Below are 15,771 nucleotides of genomic sequence, written 5' to 3' on the forward strand. Positions count from 1 at the left end.
TAATTAGATGTGACTTAGAGCATTTCATTTTTTGCCTGTAAGCTATCCATCACAAGTGTCTGAGAGCCATATGGTGAATTGAACGCTTTCCATTACATGGATCTAATATAATGTCGGTGGGATGTGTGATCAGCTCTTTAAAACAGTAACTGTATTACAACAAATGCCTTTTTTTTCTTTTTTATCAGGTACAGAGAGCAATCGGTTGAGTGATCTAGATCCTGGGTGGATTGCCCGTCTTTCCTTGCCTTTAGCCAACAACTACAAGGAGAATATCTTTACGCCAAATACTGAAATCACTCAAGAGCCCACAATTACGGCAGCCGACAAAGAAGATCTCAGAACCTTCCTGACTTTTGGCAAAGCGTCTGATGGGTCTCAAGAGAACAGACTAGCCAGCACCTTCCTTTCTGAAATGAGTTCTCTATTTGAGATGCTGTTGTCACAGAAAGCCGAATCTCATGGAAATGCAACGTCTGAGGTGCTTATGAGGCTGTCGGCCTCCAGCAAGAGCATGGATGGGTATGGAGAGTGATAAAAGTGATGGGCCCAAGATTTTACCAGAAGACTGTTAATTGAGAGTCAACAGGACGATTGGGCATGAGGTTCAAGTCTCAGCCATCCATTTGCTTGTGTATTAATATGGCACTTAGGATTAAGTTTTTGAATTCGAATTGCCTGAATGGGGAGATTTGTAGATATGAAGGTGAAAGGGCTATCGCAACACTTAATTGATGAATATGGATTATTAGTGACTTTTACAGTATAATCATCAAGAGTAGTTGGAAACATAGATTTTTTTGCATTATGCAAGACAATAGAACATAGCATATTCACACAGTTACATAGTATTTTACTATTGGTGCTACCAAAGGCAAATTTGCACATTCTTTAACAAGGGATAATTTGTACTGTATGCAACAGTTGCCATTGTGGACATATAGAGAAAATATAAGATTGGCTGAAATAGTTTTTTTACATAGCTTAAAAGGCTTTTCCAGTTAAAAAATAAATACTGCAAACATGATGAAAATAGCAAGTTATACTATTTACTAATCTACTTCAATTATCTAAGGTGCCCCGATCTGAAGATATCTGCTCAGGTATTGGTGGGTCTAGTTCCGATTTGTATTTGACAGAGTTCTCTTTGTCAGTATTTGTAGCAAGTGCTATGTGTCAGGGGGGGCTGCCTGACTGTCTAATTTAAATAATTAAGCCAGCCCCCTTCTCTTTCGCAGCAAATGCATAGGCAGAAAAAGCCTGGTTTACCTAGTGAATCGAGCAGAAATTTGCCCTTTACACTCAACACGTGACGACAAAGGAAATGTTCTTTTGCGTCGAACACAAGTCGGAATTAGACATAACGAGACCTAGGACCGGAACAGATATCTTAATATCAGGGAACTCTTGTATTGAGTTATATTAGTAAGTTATATAATTACTATTTTGTATGGGTTTATTAGCCAATATCAATTATATTTAAAAAAAAAAAAAGGACTTGTTGGAAAAAGTAAAAGAAATGATACTCACTCTCACTGATCTCCTACATGGACTGTTTTGGCCCATTAATCCATCTCTGGTGGTCTGTACTTCTTGGTTCCATCCTCAACAGAAAGGATGACACACCAATGGTTAGCTGAGAAGCCGTTTCCTGGTCCAGGAAGCACAGACCTGAGGGCACCAAGTAAGGACCGGAAAGGGACCTGCATGAGATCAGTAAGGATATCAGTCCTTTTTTCACCTGTATGAGCTATGCTAACTATAATCTTTGATAAACTGGAAAATTCCTTTATCCACATTCAAGAAATTTGACCGACGATAGATGTAGAACAATTGTGGATATTGTGTATAAACTATTCACATGTCTACAGATGTTCAACTGAACCCGACACTTCTGAAGCTAATAGACGTGTATGACAATTCATGAGATAGAAGCCGATTAAGCATAAAGTACTTGAGTGAACTGGTTTGACCTAGACTGGACTACTTATCTAGAATTACTTTCTGTTGTATTTTGTAGCCTGGCTTATCACACCATATTTCATTTAAACACAGTTTATCCCAGAATATTTGTTATTTAAAATAACTAAAAAAGGTTTAGATTACATTGAAAACTCACAAGGATCTTTAAACGACCAAACTTACAAGGAAAGTTTCCTCCAGTGAGTGGTGCTAGTGAAGGTTTTCTTGTGTTTTGGGTAATTTGTATAGTTTTTTCCATGAAGCCTTGTCATTTAGACTCCACACAATCCATAAAGAGGACCTGTCACCAGGGCAAAAGTGGTCAATTTGTTTACCTTATTTTAAACCAATTGGTCCCCTAAGTATTGTGTATCTTTTTTTTCTTTTTTAAATCTGCCATATTGTTCTAGAGATATGTGCCTTTTCATTCACTGTTAATTTTTATAAACTTTCTCAATGGGCGTGGCAATTATGCAGAGCAGCCTAAAGACACACCCCAGAGGATCCTGCGAGATATGCCCCTTTGAAAAGCCCCTTAAAATTAGCACCAAATAAAAAGGCATATATCTCTAGAGCCATATGACAGATTTAATAATGAAATATTCAGGGAGGTAGTGGGAATGAAAAGCAAGGAAAAGCTGGCCACATTTGACCTGGTGACAGATCCCAAGTTTAAATGTTTTACATTGGCTCTAAAAGAGATCCATTCCTTAGCATTACATTTTTATGCTGACATACACATTGAAGGTCTTTAATAGCATTTCAATACACAATGAACATTTTTTTAGACATGTTCTTTCTTTTTTTGCGTATAATGTATATAATTTTTCACTGTATAGATCAGTGTGTAGGTCATAATATGGAGGCCTCCATTGCTGAGGCTGTGTCAGTCACTCAGCTACAGTGATATATGGGAGGAACAAGGATCACAAATACAGTTGTGTGAAAAAGTGTTTGCCCCCTTCCTGGTTTCCTATTCTTTTGCATGTTTGTCACACTTAAATGTTTCAGATCGCCGAACAAATTTAAATATTAGACAAAAGATAACACAAGTAAAGACAAAATACAGTTTTGAAATGAAGGTCATTATTATTAAGGGAAAAATAAATCCAAATCTAAAGGGCCCTATGTGAAAAAGTGTTTGTCCCCTAAACCTAATAACTGGGTGGGTCACCCTTAGCAGCAACAACTGCAATCATCCATCTGCGATAACTGGCAATGAGTCTTTTACAACACTCTGGAGGAATTTTGGCCCATTCATCTTTGCAGAATTGTTGCAATCCAGCCACACTGGAGGATTTCCGAGTATGTACAGTGTTTTTAAGGTCATGCCACAGCATCTGAATCGGATTAATGTCAGGACTTTGACTAGGTCACTCCAAAGTCTTAATTTTGTTTCATTAAAGCTATTCAGAGGTGGACTTGCTGGTGTGTTTTGGATCATTGTCCTGCTGCACAACCCAAGTGTGCTTCAGCTTGAGGTCACGAACAGATGGCAGGACACACTCCTTCAGGATTTTTTGGTAAGACAGCAGAATTCCATTTACCACAGCAAGTCTTCAAGGTCCATAAGCTGCAAAACAGCCCCAGACATTAAACCACCACTACCATATTTTACTGTTGGTATGATGTCCTTTTTTGAAAGGCTGTATTACATCTATGCCAGATGTAATGGAACATACACCTTCCAAAAATGTCAACTTTTCTTGTGAGCCAAAAGAGTATTCTCCCAAAAGTCTTGGGGATCATCAAGATGTTTTCTGGCAAAACAACATCCAAAGAACTGTAGGCCTCACTTGCATCAGTTAAGGTCAGTGTTCATGACTGCTGAGCAATAAAAACATAAAGGCTTGTTTATGTTTTTATTGCTCAGCTGTCATGAACACTGACCTTAACTGATGCAAGTGAGCCCTACAGTTCTTTGGATGTTGTTGTGGGGTCTTTTGTGACCTCTTGGATGAGTCGTTGCTGCACTCTTGGGGTGATTTTAGTTGGTCATCCACCCCTGAGAAGGTTCACGAATGTTCCATGTTTTCACCATTTGTGGTTAATGGCTCTCACTGCGGTTCACTGCAGTCCCAAAGCTTTAGAAATGACTATAGAACCTGATAGATCTCAATTACTTTGTTTCTCACTTGTTCCAGAATTTCTTTGGCTCATGGCATTATGCCTATCTTTTGGGAATCTTTTGGTCTACTTCACCTTGTTAGGCCGGTCCTATTCAAGTGATTTCTTGATTGAGAACAGATGTGGCAGTAATCAGGCCTGGGTGTATCTATGGAATTTGAACTCAGCTTCCCAAAGACGCAATAAACCACAGATAATTTATGCTTTAGAGGTGTGTGAGGGGGCAATAACTTTTTCAGACAGGGCCCTGTAGGTTTGAATTTCTTTTTCCCTTAATAATAAAGACCTTCATTTAAAAACTTCATTTTTTGTTTACTTGTGTTATCTTTGTTGAATATTTTATTTCTTATGGTGATCTGAAGCATTTAAGTGTGACAAACATGCAAAAGAATAGGAAATCAGGAAGGGGGCAAACACTTTTCATACAGCTGTATACTTAAAAAACAAATTATAAAACATACATAACAACACACACAACTTGCCTTGGAAATGGTGAATATACCACAGTGCCACCATAGCAGAGAGAAGCTATGCTTGCATACATGGGCACGTATGTGCCATATGCACCTCCCATCCATTGGGGGCATCACATCAGGCACTTGGGAGCTCCATGTGGCCCCCCATCAATGATCTTCATGCACTACATCAGGTCTTCATTACCATAAGTTACTAATTACCATAGGTGATCTACTGCTAACCACTTCAAGTTAATCATCACCCAAAAAATCAATGGCTTTCTAGCCATGCCATAGTATTCTTTTTGTTGAGCCAAATCCAGACCATTCAACACTCTGGGCTGAGGACATACAGTCATGGCCAAAAGTATTGACACCCCTGCAATTCTGTCAGATAATATTCAGTTTCTTCCTGAAAATGATTGCAAACACAAATTCTTTGGTATTATTATCTTCATTTAATTTGTCTTAAATGAAAAAACACAAAAGAGAATGAAGCAAAACATTGATCATTTCACACAAAACTCCAAAAATGGGCCGGACAAAAGTATTGGCACCCTCAGCCTAATACTTGGTTGCACAACCTTTAGCCAAAATAACTGCGACCAACCGCTTCCGGTAACCATCAATGAGTTTCTTACAATGCTCTGCTGGAATTTTAGACCATTCTTCTTTGGCAAACTGCTCCAGGTCCCTGATATTTGAAGGGTGCCTTCTCCAAACTGCCATTTTTGGATCTCTCCACAGGTGTTCTATGGGATTCAGGTCTGGACTCATTGCCTTCCACCTTAGAAGTCTCCAGTGCTTTCTCTCAAACCATTTTCTAGTGCTTTTTGAAGTGTGTTTTGGGTTATTGTCCTGCTGGAAGACCCATGACCTCTAAGGTAGACCCAGCTTTCTCACACTGGGCCCTAAATTATGCTGCAAAATTTGTTGGCAGTCTTCTGACTTCATAATGCCATGCACACCGTCAAGCAGTCCAGTGCCAGAGGCAACAAAGCAACCCCAAAACATCAGGGAACCTCTGCCATGTTTGACTGTAGGGACCGTGTATTTTTCTTTGAATGCCTCTTTTTTCTCCTGTAAACTCTATGTTGATGCTTTTGCCCTAAAAGCTCTACTTTTGTCTCATCTGACCAAAGAACATTCTTCCAAAACGTTTTAGGCTTTTTCAGGTAAGTTTTGGCAAACTCCAGCCTGGCTTTTTTATGTCTCGGGGTAAGAAGTGGGGTCTTCCTGGGTCTCCTACCATACAGTCAATTTTCATTCAGACGCCGACGGATAGTACGGGTTGACACTGTTGTACCCTCGGACTGCAGGGCAGCTTGAACTTGTTTGGATGTTAGTGGAGGTTCTTTATCCAACATCCGCACAATCCTGCGTTGAAATCTCTTGTCAATTTTTCTTTTCCGTCCACATCTAGGGAGGTTAGCCACAGTGCCATGGGCTTTGAACTTCTTGATGACACTGCGCACGGTAGACACAGGAACATTCAGGTCTTTGGAGATGGACTTGTATCCTTGAGATTGCTCATGCTTCCTCACAATTTGGTTTCTCAAGTCCTCAGACAGTTCTTTGGTCTTCTTTCTTTTCACCATGCTCAATGTGGTACACACAAGGACACAGGACAGAGGTTGAGTCAACTTTAATCCATGTCAACTGGCTGCAAGTGTGATTTCGTTATTGCCAACACCTGTTAGGTGCCACAGGTAAGTTACAGGTGCTGTTAATTACACAAATTAGAGAAGTATCACATGATTTTTCGCACAGTGCCAATACTTTTGTCCACCCTCTTTTTTATGTTTGGTGTGGAATTATATCCAATTTGGCTTTAGGACAATTCTTTTTGTGTTTTTTCATTTAAGACAAATTAAATGAAGATAATAATACCAAAGAATTTGTGTTTGCAATCATTTTCAGGAAGAAACTGAGTATTATCTGACAGAATTGCAGGGGTGTCAATACTTTTGGCCATGACTGTATGTTAGACTCGTAACATTCTTTCTTTATTTATGTTATTTATCGACGTTTAGCTTAGTTTTCTAGATTTTTTTTGTACCTTTACATTGTTGCCTTACATGAACTGTGTTCAAATCAATAAAAATAATAAAACTCTACCTTGTACTGGAAGATGATTTACCACGCAGGCGAGGGCCTGAGACATTTAATTAATATTTTGATGTTCAGGAAGTTTTCATAGGCCAATCATTCATGTACATTGGCTTAATGTTCTGTGAGTAATTGGCGGTGAGTGATATCTGTGCACTCCCAACCACCAAGCGCTTCCTATAGTCAGAGGACATCCCTGATATCAGCGAGGCATTGCTGGCAGAGAGTCTGTACAGTGTGGTGAGGCGCGTCACTGACAGCTCAGCAGGTAGGAAATGTTAATGACGGTCTGATTTTACTGTCTTTGTTTCCTTCATGTAGAAACTACACTTCAAATCTCACGGAATAATTTTGAGGTTGGAAACTGTTTTCCCTGGGAACGCTCATCTACAATAGCACATACAAAATATAGAGTAATTCCCCTGTATTTGTTCCTTATGTTTAGCACATCCAAGATTGAGAAATTGGGGAGGTACTGATGACAGCCATGTCTAAACCTCAGGAAAATGCATCCATTTCTTACCTACTTTTTTCTACCCTTTTTCCCTTGTCTTATATTTGCTCTAAGCCATTCAGTTGTCTTCCAGCTGCTGTTCCCCCTGTCACAGTACATAGATTGCAGAGTGCCTGCAGCTTCACTCCCTCTTCTCCCTGCCTAGTGTGTATGTCAGTTTTTCACAGCACAATTGGAGCTATTAAAGGGGTTATTCAGGACTAAATTATTTTTTTACTATTAGCCAAAGAACTAACAGGCTAAATAATTAGCAAAAATTTGCCTGTTGTATCCAGCGTCAGCTCAGAGCGGTCACTGGCCGTTCCTGCCGGCGATTCAGCTGCTCCATGTCAATAGAGCAGCTTTTCTTCTTTCGGGCTGCTCTGTCAACAGGGTGTGACTGCCGACATCATGCTGATTGACAGCTGGCTTCCTGCAATTATGCAGTGGAGAGCGGGATGTCAATCAGCATGACTTTGGCAGTCTCAGCTTGTCGACAGAACAGCTCGAAAGAAGAAAAGCTGCTCTATTGACATGGAGCAGCTGAATCGCCGGCAGGAATGGCCAGTGACCGCTCTGAGCTGACGCTGGATACAACAGGCAAGTTTTTGCTATTTTGGTTCAACTAATTTCACAATATCAACTGCCTACATTAGTAAACAGATCATTTGGACATGATGAGGCGGGTGTACTTACTTTTAAAATCTATGCCATAACACTTGTATAATCCTTTTTGATAGTTTCCCAGACTAAAAATAAAGTGGTCATTTGTATGTCAGGATTATATAACCAATCTAAGACTAGATACTCCAGCCTCATCAGGTCTAAAAGAGCTATTTAATAGTGTATTCAATTTGTTTAGCTAAATATGGTGACAGATCTACTTTTCCTGCAAAGGGAATGTTCACCATTTAATACCATGCTGGTTTTAGTTTTGTGCTTATAGATTTTGGAATATTTAATTATAGGTGTCAATAGAAAGCTCAAAATCCTGTGCTTCCTAGCACACAGTTGGTACGGTATGCGGTAAGCTCCCCCTAGTGGTGGCTGAAGGCAGCCAAAATGTTCTTGTTTTATGGGGGGTTGACTTTAAAGGTGTGATCACAAAAGTATAAGGGGCTATCCTTACATTAAATGAAAGAAAAAACGCGGACGGCACCGCTATTACCGTATATCCTCTGCTGGTGTGCTGCATTCTGAGCGCTGATAACTGGCAGCTTCGGGTGCTAGACCTGAGAATTCACAATGCTCTGTATATCCAAGTAGAAATGAGGTCGTACTCAACGAGCTGGTGAAGATATTGCTTGATTTATTTGCACATGTTACACATGTCGGGCCGGGGGAGTGACATCACCAGTGCAGAGGGAGCTGACAACGTTCGTTTCGCGCTATCCAAGCGCTTCGACGGGTCATAAAGTGGAAGGGAGTGACGGATTCATATAGAAATGACGTCACCTGATACCTCCTCCTTCCACAGCTGCTGTCTAAACAACGTGAGTGAATTAAAAACGAAGAGATAATACACCAAAGATGCAAGAAAGCACAAATACAAATAAATGCAAATACATGTCATTTTCTGCACGTATCGGTTTTACTACTTATACGTCCGCTTTAGGGAACACTATAAATCAATTGGAACAGGGAAAGAGGTTCCGCGTCTATTCAGTCATGTCAGGGACATACATGGAGGTGACTTGTCTGTCCTCTCTTTTGCTGGTATTGAGAAGGTGGTTTTGCCCCCTCAAGGAGGAAATTTACACAGGATTTTGTTGAGACGAGAATCCAAGTGGATCATGGACACTTGTGCCATGGATCCGACTGGATTTAATGATAGGATAGACATGTCTGTTTTTTTGTGAGGAATAAGCAGATATATAACTGTGTACTCTGTCCAGGGACTGCTTTACTATTTATATTATGATATTAATGCATGTATTTAGGTTTACCGTTTTATGCAATTATTTGTCATTTCAAATAACTACACGATAGAACTGAACACTATTATCTTGCGTTGATTAAGGTGTTTATTCCTGTTATTAGAACATCTTACTGGAATTCTCACAGACATATTTATATCATTGATTTTAGGTATGATTTGTGCAGTACATATCTGTATTTTCATTCTTAGGCTATGTGCACACGCTGCGGATTCACCTGCGGGTTTTTCCGTGCGGAACCGCAGGTAAAGTGACCTGCGGTTTGGCCTGCGGTTTCACACCTCTACTATGTTAAAGGTGTGAAACCGCAGCGGAATCCGCAGAAACAATTGACATGCTGCGGTTTATAAACGGCAGCAAAACCGCGCGGAAAAAAACGCAGCATGAGCACAGCGGTTTTTAAAACCCATAGGGTTACATGGTACTGTACCATGTCTGCGGAACTGCTGCGGTTCCGCAGGGCCAAAACCGCAGCGGAACCGCAGCAAAAACCGCAGCGTGTGCACATAGCCTTAGAATGATTGGTCAATCTTGCATGCGGTATTTTTTCAGCCGTGCTGATATATCACTGAGGTATTTTGGCTTACATCTCATTGCCTCTTTTTACATTATTGAAGCACAGAATGTTTTGTATTAATACATTCGGTGTCTGTACATGTTTCTAAGTATATTTATATACCGCACTTACTTTTTTCTGCTTGCATGGATGAGAGATGGTGTTAGCATTTAGATACATATGTCTGCCATATTTGTTTTAGATTTATATAGTCCATACTATGCTATATAATAATGTCATAATGATATGATGATCGTAACAATTATTTATTTCTCTCTTAGGTCACTCTCTTTGTCCATATTGATATGTATTTGCATTTATTTGTGTTTGTGCTTTCTTGCATCTTTGGTGTATTATCTCTTTGTTTTTAATTCACTCACGTTGTTTAGACAGCAGCTGTGGAAGGAGGAGGTATCAGGTGACGTAAATTTCTATATGAATCCGTCACTCCCTTCCACTTTATGACCCGTCGAAGCGCTTGGATAGCGCAAAACGATCGTTGTCAGCTCCCTCTGCACTCCTGATGTCACTCCCCCGGCCCAACATGTGTAACATGTGCCAATAAATCAAGCAATATCTTCACCAGCTCGTTGAATCCGACCTCATTTCTACTTGGATATACTATCCTTACATTAGTTCATTATCTGATGAGTAGATACCCAATTCAACATGCACACTCATCAAGTGTTTCAAGGGCTCATGGCACTAAACTGAGTGTTGCAGTTTCTTCATCGTTTACGCTGCTCTGTATATCTGCAAACTGTTTGCTAAATATTGACTGTTCTTGGTGTCGCAGCATTTTTGTGGGTGGGAAATCTATGGCAAAAAGTAACCTACGATATTTTGTATCTATAAGGTTGCTTGCGAAAGTATTCACCCCTTGGCGTTTTATCTATTTTGTTACATTACAGCTAGAGATGAGTGAATATTTCAATGTTCGGTTCAGATTACAATCGATTTTGCAATATTCACCAAATTATTCACCCAATATTCGTCGAATATAATGTAGAAATCAGCCATGCATGAGGTATCAGGGTCTGGACCAGCATTTATAGCTTTGAATTGAACTTCAAATTAAGATGAGGTGGGTGAGGGATTGGTGTACAGTGGGTTCAAAAAGTATTCAGACCCCTTTAAATTTTTCACTTTTTGTTTCATTGCAGCCATTTGGTAAATTCAAAAAAGTTCATTTTTTTCTCATTAGGCTAAGTGCACACGTACCGGAACTCTCGCGGAAATTACCGCGAGAATTCCGGAATTCCAGTCCGCGGGAAAATCGCATTTTAAATTCCCGTGATTTTCCCACAGAAAAACTAGCATTTTGCAAGCGTATTTAGCTTGCAAAATGCTAGCGTTTTCCAAGCGATCTGTAGCATCGCTTGGAGAACTGATTGACAGGTTGGTCACACTCGTCAAACATAGTGTTTGACGAGTGTGACCAACTTTTTACTTCTGAGGCCGCCTATGCAGCATCAGTAGTAAAAGAAAAAATGCAAAAAAAAAATAAAAAATAGTGTTATTCTTACCCTCCGACGTCCCGCGCATCCGTTCCCAGTAATCGTTTGCGAAAATGCCCGCGATGACGTCCGTTCTCGCGGGATCGCGATGTCTCGCGGTAATTCGCGATGACGTCGCGCGAATGACCGTGAGACTTCGCGATCCCGCGAGAACGGACGCCATCGTGGTTATTTTCGCAAAGGCTTACTGGGAACGGGAGCGTGGAGAGAAGCGGGAAGGCTGCGCGGGACGCCGGAAGGTGAGAATAACAATATTTTTTATTTTTAAATTCTTTTTTTTTTACAGGGATATGGTACCCAAAGCCCGGAGGACAGTCTCCTCTCCTCCGGACCGTGGGTACCATCCGCAATTGTTCTGCTTACTTTCCGCATGGTGTGCACAGCCACATGCGGGAAGTAAGCGGAACAATGCATTCCTATGGGTGCGGGATCGCCGCGATTCCGCAAATTAATGAGCATGCTGCGGTTTTTACCGCGAAGCGATTCCGCCGCGGTAAAAACCGCAGCATTAGCACAGCATTGCGGAATCCCATAGGAATGCATGGGATGCTTATTTTTTCGCGTTTTCGCGGCAAAATCGCGCGATTAAAACCGCCGCGGAAACGCGAAAAAAACGCCACGTGTGAACTCAGCCTTAATGTACACTCTGCACCCCATCTTGACTGAAAAAACAGAAATGTAGACATTTTTGCAAATTTTTTTAGAAAAGAAAAACTGAAATATCACATGGTCATAAGTATTCAGACCCTTTGTTCAGTATTGAGTAGAAGCACCATTTTGAGCTAGTACAGTCATGAGTCTTCTTGGTAATGATGAAACAAGTTTTTCACACCAGGATTTGGAGATCCTCTGCCATTCTTCCTTGCAGATCCTCTCCAGTTCCGTCAGGTTGGATGGTGAACGTTGGTGGTCAGCCATTTTCAGGTCTCTCCAGAGATGCTCAAGTGGGTTTAGGTCAGGGGTCTGGATGGGCCAGTCAAAAATAGTCACAGAGTTGTACTGAAACCACTCCATTGCTATTTTAGCTGTGTGCTTAGGGTCATTGTCTTGTTGGAAGGTGAACCTTCGGCCAAGTCTGAGGTCCAGAGCACTCTGGAAGAGGTTTTTATCCAGGATATCTCTGTAGTTGGCCGTATTCATGTTTCCTTCAATTGCAACCAGTCGTTCTGTCCCTGCAGCTGAAAAACACCCCCATAACATGATGCTGCCACCACCATGTTTCACTGTTGGGCAGGTGATGAGCAGTGCCTGGTTTTCTCCACACATACCGTTTAGAATTATCACCAAAAAGTTCTATCTTCGTCTCATCAGACCAAGGAATCTTATTTCTCATAGTCTTGGAGTCCTTCATGTGTTTTTAGCAAACTTTATGCAGGCTTTCATACGTCTTGCACTGAGGAGAGGCTTCCGCCGGGCCACTCAGCCATAAAGACCCGACTGGTGGAGCGCTGCAGTGATAGTTGACTTTGTGGAACTTTCTTTCATCTCCCTGCTGCATATGTGGAGCTCAGCCACAGTGATCTTGGGGTTCTTCTTAACCTCTCTCTCCAATGCTCTTCTCCCACGAATGCTCAGTTTGGCTGGACGGTCAGGTCTAGGAAGACTTCTGATGGTCTCAAACTTCTTCCATTTAAGAATTATGGAGGCCACTGTGCTCTTAGGAACCTTGCGTACTGCAGAAATTCTTTTGTAACCTTGGCCAGATCTGTCTCTGAGCTCCTTGGCCAGTTCCTTTGACCTCATGATTGTCATGATCCATGCTAGATCAGGACATATAAAAAGCACAGGTAACCTTTTTTTTCCCTAAGCTATGCTTAAGGTTGGTTTTTGCCCCCGGTGGCCATTAGGATTATTGCACTTTGGTGTCGTTTGTTCTAAGTTTGCCCCCGGTGGTGGTTAGCGTCATTGCACTGTAGTTTCTTTAGTTAAGTGCAGATGATTATAATGCAGGTGTGATTGCTGGCTCTGCTATAAAAGAGTCACAGGTGTTGCAATCAGTGTTGGTGATAGTGTTCATTTCAACCATCCTTGGTGGAGGAAGGAGCTGGAGAGCATTCCTTGCAGCACTGTCTTAGCCTGGTGTGAAAGGAGTCATAGGGGATTTCCTTGTAGCTCTGACAGAGCTTGGTGGCAGCGACTCAGGAGGAGAGCTGCATGCTGGTGGTGGACTCTGTTGCCAGGAGCAAGTGCAACAGAGTAAAGCTAAGTGGTGTCTCCCTGTTTGTGCTTTTCCTTAGTGTGTATTAGTACAGCGGTGAGGCCAGTGCCTGCGCCACCCAGCTCCCTAGCAAGGGATAGGTGTAGGGTGTGCTAGGGCGACAGGTTCCTGATCGGCGCCCGGTGCGGAGCCGGCATAGGGAACGTTAGGAGCGTTAGGGACTCTGACTCAGGGGAGTGCAGGAGGTCTCCACGTCCCCTTTCCCTATCGCAGGGCCCACCGTTATAACTGTTTCCCTTCCCTTTGTCTTGTTTTAGTTACCGGCCTGCGAGCTGTGTTACACAGGACAGTATCACGTGCTGCGTCCTGTTGTTCTAGTTACCGGCCTGTTGGTCGCGTCACACAGGACGGGTCCACGTGACAATGATTCTCATTTGGTCTGACATGCACTGTGAGCTGTGAGGTCTTATATAGACAGGTGTGTGCCTTTACAAATCAAGTCCTATCAGTTTAATTACACACAGCTGGACTCCAATGAAGGAGTAGAACCATCTCAAGGAGGATTCACAAGGAAATGGACAGCATGTGACATAAATATGAGTGTCTGATCAAAGGGTCTGAATACTCATGACCATGTGATATTTCAGTTTTTCTTTGTTAATAAATTTGCAAAAATTTCGACATTTCTGCTTTTTTTTTAGTCAAGATCACCAGTGACATTATATACAAGAGCTCTGTATAGTGTCACTGCACAAATAATAGTGATCACCGGTGACATTATATGCAGGAGCTCTGTATATAGTGTCAGTGTACACATAATACAGTGATCACCAATGACATTATACACAGGATCTCTGTATATAGTGTCAGTCTACAGGTAATACAGTAATCACCAGTGACATTATACACAGGACCTCTGTATATCATATACAGTGTATAGTGTCAGAGTACAGGAAACACACTGTCTCACAGGTGACGTCTCTAGTTGGTCTTTCATCTTCATCACACAGAGACCGCCATATCACTTCTTCCAGCCAAGACTCGTCTCTGCAGAAAATAACACAATTATCTAGAGCACATTCCCCATTTTTTCCCCAACTTCTACACTACTGCCTCATGTCTCTCCATACTGCCGTCATAGTCATCCATAGTAGTATAATGCACCCCCATTGTCATACATAGTAGTATAATGCACCACAATAGTCATATATAATAGTATAATGCACCCCCATAGTCATACATACAAAATGCACCCCCATAGTCATACATACAGCATAATGCACCCCAAAGTTATATAAAATGGTATAATGCACCCCATAGTCATATATAGCAATATAATGCACACCATAGTAGTATAATTCACCCCGTAGCAGTAAAATGCACCCCCATAGCAATATAATACACCACCACAGCAGTATAATGCACCCCATAGTAGTTTAATGTACCGCATAGTAGTATAATGCACCCTGATAGTAGTTTAATGCACTCACAGTAGCAAAATGCACCCCATAGAAGTATAATGCACCCCCATGGCGGTATAATACACTCCCATAGTGGTATAATACACCCCCATAGTGGAATAATGCACCCCCATAGTGGTATAATGCACCCCCACAGTGGTATAATTCACCCCTATAGCAGTATAATGCACTGCCATAGTAGTATAATGCAGCTCCAAAACATTATAATGCACACTCATCTACTGTATAATCTTCTAACTCTGTCTGTCTGTAACGGAAATCCTGCGGCGCTGATTGGTCGCGCCTGGCTGGCCACGACCAATCAGTGCATTCGAACGACGCACGCCTCCGTCGGGAGATCTGCGGCGCAGGAAGAGAGAGAGAGAGAGAGAAAATATATATATTTCCAGGCAAAACTTCCCCTTTTTCCATGAATTACAATTTCTTGTAACAAGCAGGACATTGCGGAGGTAATTTTTCAGAAAAAAAAATAAAAAAAACTATCATCTCTTTTTTCACGTGTCGTAACAATTGGCTGCGTAATGAACGCTGCATCCTGTGGCAGCTTAAAATTGCCATGGTCCAGATGTTACAGCATATTACAGGGGATATGATTAAATCCCATTGCCACTATGCGTACAAAGATGTAGGGGTGAGGCCTACATAACCGGACATGTGGCACGTCTTTGGACACCACAGCATGTCTATTATCTTGCGTTTGCGCTCTGTCTCCGCAAGCTAACTATCACAGTATAATGATAGCATGCGGTGATTCCGCATGTGTTTACTTAAAACATGCTTTATCACCATGGGGAAATAAAAAGGGGGCAGCGCTTTTGGTTGAGTGGGCTATTGGATGCGTCCAAAGTGTAGCTTCTATGCAGCATGGATAAATACCATACTAATGTTTTTTTTACAGCACTCAAGGGAACATTGCGCCTCCTAACCCTAACGGAGAAGAGTCTGAAGATGGAGCAGGTTCCTCTGGAGCTGGTGG

The 15,771-nt window shown here is 41.6% G+C and overlaps 1 protein-coding gene and 1 long non-coding RNA gene across 2 annotated transcripts in view; one reads left to right on the forward strand and one right to left on the reverse strand.

Moving 5' to 3' along the window:
• Positions 1–5,776, forward strand: part of PCDH12 (protocadherin 12) — a 32,301-nt gene extending 26,525 nt beyond the window's left edge. Inside the window, exon 4 of the mRNA XM_073568018.1 lies at positions 189–5,776. Within this exon, the coding sequence (XP_073424119.1) occupies positions 189–535 (347 nt within the window). The 3' untranslated portion in view covers positions 536–5,776. The remainder of the gene's footprint in view (positions 1–188) is intronic.
• LOC141083650 (uncharacterized) overlaps positions 1–15,771 on the reverse strand; it is a 231,390-nt gene that overhangs the window by 96,533 nt on the left and 119,086 nt on the right. The window lies entirely within an intron of this gene.

Source organism: Dendrobates tinctorius, unplaced genomic scaffold (genome assembly GCF_039654945.1).
Source record: "Dendrobates tinctorius isolate UK_male_01 unplaced genomic scaffold, ASM3965494v1 ptg000020l, whole genome shotgun sequence".
Classification (NCBI taxonomy): Eukaryota; Metazoa; Chordata; class Amphibia; order Anura; family Dendrobatidae; genus Dendrobates; species Dendrobates tinctorius.